This window comes from Eptatretus burgeri, chromosome 16 (genome assembly GCF_056783735.1).
Source record: "Eptatretus burgeri isolate ZD-2024b chromosome 16, Ebu_testis_v1, whole genome shotgun sequence".
NCBI lineage: Eukaryota > Metazoa > Chordata > Myxini > Myxiniformes > Myxinidae > Eptatretus > Eptatretus burgeri.
This window is the reverse complement of record NC_140976.1, coordinates 41,550,868-41,560,867: the sequence shown is the minus strand read 5'-3', so window position 1 is coordinate 41,560,867 and position 10,000 is coordinate 41,550,868. Positions and strand designations below refer to the sequence as shown.

The window sequence follows — 10,000 nt, the reverse complement described above, 5'->3', positions numbered from 1 at the left end:
TTTTAATCTTGCCAAAACGAAGTTTTTGCAAGATTTGTTAGTCAGCTTGTATGTTTTTTTTTATTTGTTTGTTTGTCTGTAATCACGAATAAAAAATTCTGCAGAGCACAGTTATCATTGGAAAATTTTGTAACTTCGCATATCAGAGGCCTATAGAGGTCCCTTTCAGTGCACAAAATTTTGAAGGTCAATGTCAAAGGTCAAGGTCACTTTGTCGCAAATCAGGGGAGTCGACGAAACCCTTGTTTTTTTTTTACTAATTTTGATCGGATCGTCTTCAAACTTCATGGGAATATAGTTCATGGTCTGGCGCTCAGCTGATTAATTTTTGGTGGCGATTGGCCTTGACCTTCATGGTTAGCACCTGAGGTCAAACATATTTGACCAAAAGGTCAAATTTTCAAGTTTTGGGAACCATATCGTGTAGTACCTCAAATTGAACACCTCGATGAGTGCTTTCTAGATTTGTCAAGCTTGAGATATTGTGACGTCATTTGGTGACGTTATGAGGCAAACACATTTTTCATGGTTACTCTGTAGAACGATTCTCATCGGAATCTCTCGTTGGCAGATATTCCTCAAGGAGTCGCTCCTGGTGGATAGCAGCTCTGTTCACCTCAATGTGACCTTAAAGAAGTCACACGTGGTCACCTTTTGGCAAGATACGGGTCACCCTGCGGGTGACATTGTTTTTATTTTGTTTGTCTGTAATCATTGGATTTTTCACCTTTATATCACTCTGTGGAGCACAATTCTCATCGGAAACTCTTGTGGGTACACATATCGTAGTATTATTACAATAGCCTTCAGCACACATAAAGGTCAAGGTCAAGGGTCAAGGTCACTTTGCGGTAAATCATGGAAGTCACCGAAACCCTTATTTTTTGAGTAATTTTAATCGAATCATCTCCAAACTTTATGGGAATGTAGTACGTGGTCTGGCGCTCAGCTGATTAGTCTTTGGTTGTGATTGGCCTTGACCTTCATGGTTAGCGCCTTAGGTCGAAATATTTTGACCCCAAGGTCAAATTTTGAAATCTTAGGTACCATATCGTGTAATACCTCAAATTGAACACCTCAATGAGTGCTTTCTAGATATGTCAAGCCTGAGACATTATGACGTCAATTTGGTGACGTTATGAGGCGAACGCATATTTTTCATGGTTACTCTGTAGAACGATTCTCATCGGAATCTCTCGTAGGCAGATATTCCTCAAGGAGTCGCTCCTGGTGGATAGCAGCTCTGTTCACCTCAGTGTGACCTTAAAGAAGTCACACGTGGTCACCTTTTGGCAAGATACAGGTCACCCTGCGGGTAACCTTGGTTTATTTTGTTTGTCAATGGCGTTTCTTCGGTTGAATTGTTTGAAATACTATCTATTTATTACGTATGCAATTATGGCAGAATTTTGACGACGAAGAGTTATCGATCGACTTCGGACTTGTAAAACTGTAAGGAGACTATAAACTCAAATTTCTGAAAGCCAGACCGATGGATGCCATTTTCTGTGATGCCGAAGGTTGATACTGAACGAGAGAGTCTAAGTATTCAAAGTGGTCATCTCTGATCGAGCTTGTTTTGAAGCTGGATGTTTCACTGAGGATGGGTAGTGACTACAAATCTACCTTTAATCAGGTCGCACACCTGACCAGTGTGCCATACCAAAAATCATTACATCTGTAATGTATTTTGTTTTTACCTGTGACGTCACAGAGCTGACGATCAAGAGTGAACTGTTGCTGTTGTTGGCGTCCATTTTTATCTTCACCACAGGAGAGGATATTACATTTGGGTCCGTTTGTCTGCACAAAACGTTAGTGTTTTTCTCTGCAACCGCTTATCGGATTGAGATGAAATTTTCACCGTCGGAGCAACCATTCAATGGTCACGTGGTGTGGCAGCCATGTTTGTAAAAGGAAAAACTTTCAAAAAAAAAACAAAAAAAAAACAACCCCCCACCCCTCCCCCGTAGAACTCGGGAACCGATTTTTTTAATGTCATGAACAAACTTTAGTACATCAAGGGTGTTGAAGATGGTGGTCAAGTTTCATTGGAATTATATCCATAGTTTTGGAGAAGAAAGAAAATACATATTTTGGGGGGCATCCCCCCTTAAAGCCAGATTTTTCTGATGTCATGAACAAACTTTGGAACATCATGGGTGATGAAGGTTGTTGTGAAGTTTCATCGGAATTGTATCGTTTGAGAAGAAAACAAATACCTCTTTGAGGAGACAACCCACTCTCTGCCACCCTTAAATTCCCTCTGGAAACCCCTTCAGACCCCCTTTTTAATGCCATCATGGGTGATGAAGGTTGTGGACAAATTTCATTAAAATCGTATGTGTAGTTTCTGAGAAGTTGCAACTATTTGTGGACTGACGGACGACGTGCCGTCCCCTAAGATCCATGGAACTACTTTACAGGCGAGTTAAAACCCATCCCTGGGAATATTATAACAAACGAACTACAGTTGGAAGCTGTCCGGGGCTCAGCGACGATCCTGAAGAGAGCCCTCGGCACAAAACTTTAAGAACGGAAAACTTCACAGCTTGGTCCATGAATCATGACCCCTTACCGAAATATAGGTGGATACTTTGAGTCTGTCCTGGGAGGACTCCATTCCACATTCTGAAACTTGCATCTGAAGATACCAATCAACGGCACACGCGCACGCGCGCGCACGCACGCACGCACGCACGCACGCACACACACACACACACACACACACACACACACACACCCGATCAGTGTCTGTTTCACCTCCCGACACCCACCAACCACAAGTGGAGATCTCTCACACACGGCTGACATCGGCAATTTTTCGGGAATCGGCAGGTTGGAGTCAATGTGATTACAGACTACTGTACGTACTGTATAGAACCCAGAAACCTTGAGTAGCTTTCACTGAAAAAACGTTACATTTACATAGACGTTTCAGGGAGATGTTTACAAACATTATTCTTTACAAACAGCTGCGTGTGATGGGTGGAAAAAAAAATATTGGCTCGGGAATTTAGAAAACACGTTAATACAGCAAATGGCTCAGAAATTGGCTGAACCTCCATAAGATACGGGATGAAACTTTGCCACCACGGCACCCGAAACATGCATGGCATGTCCACACACCCACAGAGAGGCCGTACAGATCCAGATCTACCCATATATACACCACGTCCGTGTGTGCTGTATACATACCTCTATCATGTAGTAACTATCGACTGCACATCCTGATCAGGACACGAACTGCACTGTACAGCTCGGTGAATGGCTTAAGCATGCAAGCACTCCAACAGAACACCTGGCTTGGCAAGCAATTACCAATTGCCATCGATACAACAATGCAGCATCCGAATTGGACAAATCAACATTTTTGGGGGGAGTCAGAACTGCTGATACTTTCAAATCTGGAGCTTACATTTTCTGATAATGCTTAGTTTAAGAGATTCTCTCAGGTATTCATATACGCAAATTAAATAAAGCCACAAACGCTGGCATCTCCAGGCGTTTATAAGCACTGCAATATACCCAGCGATTCGTAGCTATGATGAACAGGCATTCGATAACGAGTGAGGAAAGTGAATAAAAACAAACTTTATTGTTAAGAAATCGTTGCGGCCTATTCCAAGTCAAAGCATGGTTGAGCAGGCCAAAAAACATGGCGTCTTCAGACCCCAGCGAGGTTACCCAGGAAACGCCTTAAGACCCCAGACAACGAGGTGGCCGAGGATTGCCTGATGAAGGATATAATTAAATAAGGTCGTTAATTATCTTCAAAAGGGGTGTTTTAATTAACCCAAACACCCAATTTTCAGTCATGCACTTCCTCAGAGATTTCTTAGCATGCATGCAAAGTTTCAAGCCGCTAGGCTTTATGGTTTTGGAGTTATGGAGGAGACACACTGACACAGCCTTTTATTGGTATAGATGTAACATACCAGTACCCAAACACCACGCAAACACCCCACAAAATATACTACACAAAAGTCCTAGCGAGGGTCTGCAATTTCAGATTGCTCTTTTTCTTGTTGCAATGTGCACCCATTGATCGGACTCCACCCACCATAGCACCCAGCCAAAATGATATGGCCACCATGGTTTTCTGGTGGATCGAACACATAAGGCCTGTCCACCTCTGCTGATTATTATACACCGTCCGGGTTTGTTGCGTCAGGTTTCCATCGGCTTTGTTTGAGTCGAGTGTTAATCACGATGAAGGATCCCAAAAAATCTAATGTGTCGAATAAAAATTATGAGTAAGGTTTAATCAGGCCCATATGCACCTCTCTAAAAAAAATAGCGTTATGTAATTTTTGAACGGCCACATATTGGGGTTAAAAAATCTGTGACGAATCGGCTTGTTCTGATACAACTGTGGTGGAGGCTGACATGGATGAGAGGTGTCAAGTTAATCTTTTAATAGCGCATTAAATGCATTTCCCAATCAAGCTGTTCATCTATCAAGACGAAGAGTGCTTTAAATACGTATTTCCGAATCAGCCCGTTATTGGATTTTGTCACAGGTTGTGACCACAGTGCAGTCATTCTTGTTAAAGATAAGAACGTAAGAATGTTGATTGGTGTTAAAATGGTTTTATAATCGACATTCGGCCTTGTCTGTCCATCTGTTCTCCCCACAAACTATCCACCAGCTTGGAGAGCAGAATTTAACTTTACTGGCTGCAGAAACTTCAAACTGGAAAGGGCGTCAGGGATTCGAATGGGCTTGGTTAAGCCCTAGAGGGGATGCAGAGTAATACAGAGAGAGGGAAGAAATGCAACGAGGCAGGGTGTGAGGGGATGTGGGGACAAGGAGCTGGAGTGAAGTCTAGTTGTTGCATCAGGCCCTCTCCTGGAAATAGTTATCACTTTGGAATGAAAAGCAAACAGGTGAGGTTGTAGAGAAGCAGGACGACGAGGGAGTTTAGGGGCCAGAGCGCTTTGAGCTTCAATTAGTGGGTGGTGTAGCCGTGGCTGTGCATTTCCTCACTCGCCAATAGTTTGATAGCTGCTGAGATCCAGATCTCGGCTCTCGCTCACCTGTGTATGTAACCTTTGGGCTCTGGAAATTCGTCGAGGTCTGTTCAAACCCTTACTCAAGTACACAGCTCAAAACTAAAATTTAACTCCTTGCTCAACCTCACATCATCTTCTTCCTCCTGCTCATTCAACGCCATTCCCCAAAACCACTCTCAAAGAGAAGCCAAAATCACTCTCACTTCCCCTTGTCATCTGTGTACAAGTAAACACACAACTGACAAGGTTGGATTCCTTGTACATGTGTACTGTAGAAGCATTAAGGCTGTGTTTAGTTCAATTACTTGTACATATCAAGTCTGAAGCATTGTTACTGTGCATAATACATTTCACTTTAGTTTTTGTGTATGGTGACAGTAACAAAGCTATGTAAATGTTATATTTGTGCATTTCCAAAAATAATTGAGTGGTGAACAACTACCCTTCAAGGGCTTGCGATAAAAACTAACACATGTATTATCTCACATTTCCACTTAACTAGTTGAGGTTTTAGAAATCTTAGCCAATTGTCACTTAATATAAATGTCCACAAATAGTTGCGAGAGGAGATGCACAACGTTTCCCCTATATGAAACAGTCTCTAAACAAGAACAGCACTCAGTAAAGCACATACCTGTGCCAGGCTGAACAGTTTACGTTTTGTATCCCACCGATAGGCCAGATCTGGATCTGGACCCGAACCGACATCTAATCAGCTTGTTCTTGTAACCTATTTACCCCACTCACCCACCAAGTGTTGTCATAACTCATGCATAACTTTTTGAGATATCATGCGATATCTCGTTTTTGGCCCTATCTCTCAACGGTGAAGAATCACTTAAAATTCTGAGATCCAGAACCATATCTTCACCAAAATCTAATCAATTCAGGCTCGTCACACACCCAACCTGTCCACCAATTTTTGAGATATCCTGCTCACAGACAGACAAAAAGGAGTAACTACACAACCTCCGTCCACCTTTGGTGACGGAGGTAAAAAGGTGCATGATTATCAACGATAATAATAGTTATTAGATGTGGGTTGAAATTTGATCTGCGAAAAAAAAAATTGAAGCAAGACAACCGTCAGAAATAAAGGATTTATGTTGTACATAAAACCAGAAAGTGACTTGCAAGAAAAAAAAAAGTGAATTCATTTTTTTTTAAAGGACTGGAGAAGTCTTGTTATGCCAGAGGTGGCCAGATGCCATGTACAGCAGGGTGGAGATGGACGGGGAGCCACTGCTTGTAACTTTCTCGAAGAACTGCATGGTCGAAAAAAAAAAGGACATCAATCAGAAAATCCTGACAAATTAATCAAAGTCACAATATCAGGAATACAAAAGCAAGTGATGATGTCAAAATGTAATTTTTTATCAATATATTTAATATTGATAGATGGGAATGGAAGCTTAATGACAAGGACTCATGAATAACAACCGCTGATTGACAGTTATAATGCTATGGTGGAAAGATGCTGAGAACAGGAGAAGAGGAGTCAAAGCTGGAAAGAGCCAATCAAAAGAGATGACCATATGCAACCTATTACTTGTAAAACAAAACTACTATGGCAAATGATGAACCATTAACATGGTGAAGAGTTCAGGGAGCATCAGAGGCTGACAAGGCAGTGCAGTGGGTTCAGGCAGAAGAATCCCGAGGATGTTCAACACAGACCGAGTTCCGCAGTGATTACAGGTAAGAGGCAGACACAGTGAAAGTCAGAGACAGAGATGTATAAGCACTGTCATCAAATTGCAGATTCATAAAGAGATATGGAAACTTTGTGATCTGTGACTGTTAATCAATTCTGAAAGCTTGATGCAATTTATCTCCTCTCGACTGCACTGCTACGATTCCCACAGTACATAACTATCTCTCATCTGTCACTGACCAGTCCCCAAATTATCTCTCCCCTGTGTGTGGCACTCATGGTTTATGTTTAAGCAACAACCCAATCAGAGGGCTGACTTGAGCAACGGCTATTTGAAGCAGCCAAAAGGGAACGGACTTGTAAATGCATGTTCAAATTCAAACTGCCGACCTCCCAGACTCGGGGCAGACGCTCTAACCATTACGCCACTGAGACTGGTGAGGATGTGGGCTACATGCTGAGCTATCGCACATCTTCCAACCATTCTCTCTCAACTGGTATACATATTACATAATACAAATATTTTGGAAACGAAAATCCAAACCATGCCATGCTGTTCACTCATCTCCTTCCCACCAATCGGTCAATATGTGCAGTTACTTTGCTTGCCCATGCCAACCATGTCCTCAAGTATTTGGTTGTTCCTTTGTAGAAACCACTTTCAGACAAATCTCACGAAAAATTGTGACAGCTGAAATCAAACCGACTTGACGTTTATAGTTACTGCCTGCAGACTTCACTCTGTTCCCCAAGCTGCATCAGCTTTCAGGAGTACTCAACAAGTGTTTGGTCGTCAGAAGTGCACCTTTTGGAACAATGAAAAGGCCGAAAATGGCTGTTGAGATGGTAGGAATGAAAAACTCCAGAAATTGCTGTGGAAGATGTTTTGCTCTGACCTCCTTTAGAAAATTACAAACATTTTAATTGCAAGACATCACCAAAGCAGCATGCTGTGAGAATGAAACTGACCCTGTGGTTGCACCTTCCACACATCCTGCAGGCTTTCCCTCGAATTTGCACCCACAGCTGCCAGATCCTGCAGAATAGCCTCAGTTCTGGGCTGTAACCTGGCCAGACGGACACACGTTATCCTTTGGTAACAACCTAACCTTTCTTGTTTTTTCATAGTTTGCAGGCTTCCAATAAGCACATACAAAACAAAAATCAGACCGGAACATTGGAACTTCAGGACCATCAGAAGTTATCAGCTGGAATTAATATTAAAGGCAAAGCAAACCTATATTTTTAACTTACTAATTATATGGTTGCGGTTTTGGAAATTCACAAAACACCATTCAGGTTCCCCAAAGATCAGTTATTTCAATAAGTAAGTGTTTCAGGTTAGGATTCCCCACCAATGTGTAAAGGGATTTATTCGTGTGCCGGGCTGTGAATCTTGAGGTAGCATTATTCTTTTTCTATCTTTTATTTTAAAACATCAACAAACTCTACGAAAACGCCATCTCCTCAACACCATCATCTCCGCAACCACGCCATCTTCACAACACCGCCATCTCCTCGACAACACCATCATGTCCTCCTCAACGACGACCGCAAAATGCCATTGGTTGCGGACACGCTGCGCAACAGAAAGAGCCACATTCCACAGTCCGTGTGCAAACAGCCGCGAAGCGGCTGATTTGCATAAATGGATCAAAAATAGGTCTACCCCAAAAGCACCCTGTGACGTCAAACTTGGGGTTTCCCGTGAGGCTCACCAGGGGTGAAAGGTCGGAGGTGAACAGTGGGCGGGGCCTGGCCTTGGGTTGAAAGATCAAGGAACGGCTCACTCCTGGCCGTTATAAGGGCGGAACTCGGGCTGATTCGGGTGGTTGTTCATGGGCCGTGGTTGTTCACGGGTCGTTCACCGGTGCAGATCGGAGTCAGGGCTGGTGGGAGCTGGAAAGACGGAGCTTGGAGTCGTTGGAGCCAGCGGCAGCATCAGAGCCTGCGGCAGCGGCGGAGCGTGGGGGACCGGGCAGACGGCCCTGATACTGTCGGTCAATGCTGATGAGTGAACGGGTTCTAAAGGAGCATCAACTCTGAAAGAGCATGAGACCCGTTCGCTCCTCCGAAGCGTCGCCGGCCAGGCTCGCCAGAAAGGGGCCACGACGAAGCCGGGCCACCGAGGCAGACCAAGCAGCCGCTCAAGCTGCTCGTCAAGCCGCCTAAGCGACTGGCATGGTTGCGACGCACCAGACCGGACAGAGACACCAAGGGTCGCCGATCCGAAGACCCTCAAGTCGCCACCAGGGGTGGCCAGGTAACCAGCCCAGCCTCTTGGAGTCCCTCGGTCAAGCAGGCTCCGAGTTTGAAATAAAGACTCGCGAGCCCTATTCTTTTCCTTGGTTTTGGATGAAAGTCTGTGGCGCCTTGTCTTCATAAGTAGAACTGATTAAGTGCATGACTGTACATTATTGAATACATCGGCTGTAGGCTTTTGCTCGTGTCTTGTCCCCTATCCCCCCATTGACTGCTTATGTGCCTGTGTAAATAAATGGCCCATTGTTTGAATGTACATCTGCTCATTGCGTCCCTTTCCTACCATTGACTGCCATGACGCGTTCGGGAAATTAGCTGGCTATGAAAGCCGATAAACATGATAATTTGGTCCGACGGAACTTGGCGATTTAAAACCGCTCGGCAAAACGCACACGGGATGAGCGCACTTAGCGGCTCGTTCCATGCAAGTCTCCGTCGAGGTATAAATTCTCGGTATTTCTGTCTGCGTGGATAATTCGGTATATCGAGATTTGGCGCTTGACTCTGTACCACGCGGACAGGATATTGACAAGTTTATGGTGCGTGAAGGCACCCGTAGCGGGTTTTCGGGGTTATCTCGAAGGCTACGACTGAATTCCGGTTTTCGGCGGGCGTGCGACTGCGTTTGGGCTGAAGCGGTCGTGCGTGGCCGACCAAACCGGCGTAATTCATAACAATACGTTTATGCTATTTAGCGGGATCTCAAGCCAATTTTGTTGGGTTTATTTTTAACTGCACATCTGAGAGCTGGTTTAAAAAAAACAAACATTTATTTCCTCACAGTCTGCTTGCTATTTTATCATTCAAACACTGTATACGTAGCTATGAAAACAAGAAAAGCATGAGCAAGCTTCCATAGCAATCATGTAAAAACATATTTCAAACAAAACTCCTTATCGTAATAATACGATCAACCCCTGCCCACACCCCATCCCTTTCCCTCAGTGAAATTAAATAAAGACAGAAAATGAATGTGCTGCTGAGCTGGCAGGATGGCCTAGAGGTATGCACACTGACCACTGAGCTGTCCAGCCTGGATTCAAATATCAGCCCAGCTATAAACTGTCA

General features: G+C 43.9%; 1 protein-coding gene across 4 annotated transcripts in view; it reads right to left on the bottom strand.

Annotated features, from left to right (window-relative positions):
* Positions 1–6,102: 6,102 nt before the first annotated feature.
* Positions 6,103–10,000, bottom strand: part of DHX37 (DEAH-box helicase 37) — a 94,091-nt gene continuing 90,193 nt past the window's right edge. For all 4 annotated transcript variants that reach the window (XM_085859821.1, XM_085859822.1, XM_085859823.1 and 1 more), the window contains exons 30-31: positions 7,640–7,737; positions 6,103–6,281 (exon numbers count right to left, since the gene is read on the bottom strand). In XM_085859821.1, coding sequence (XP_085715947.1) covers positions 6,202–6,281; positions 7,640–7,737 — 178 coding nt within the window. In that variant the 3' untranslated portion in view covers positions 6,103–6,201. The remainder of the gene's footprint in view (positions 6,282–7,639; positions 7,738–10,000) is intronic.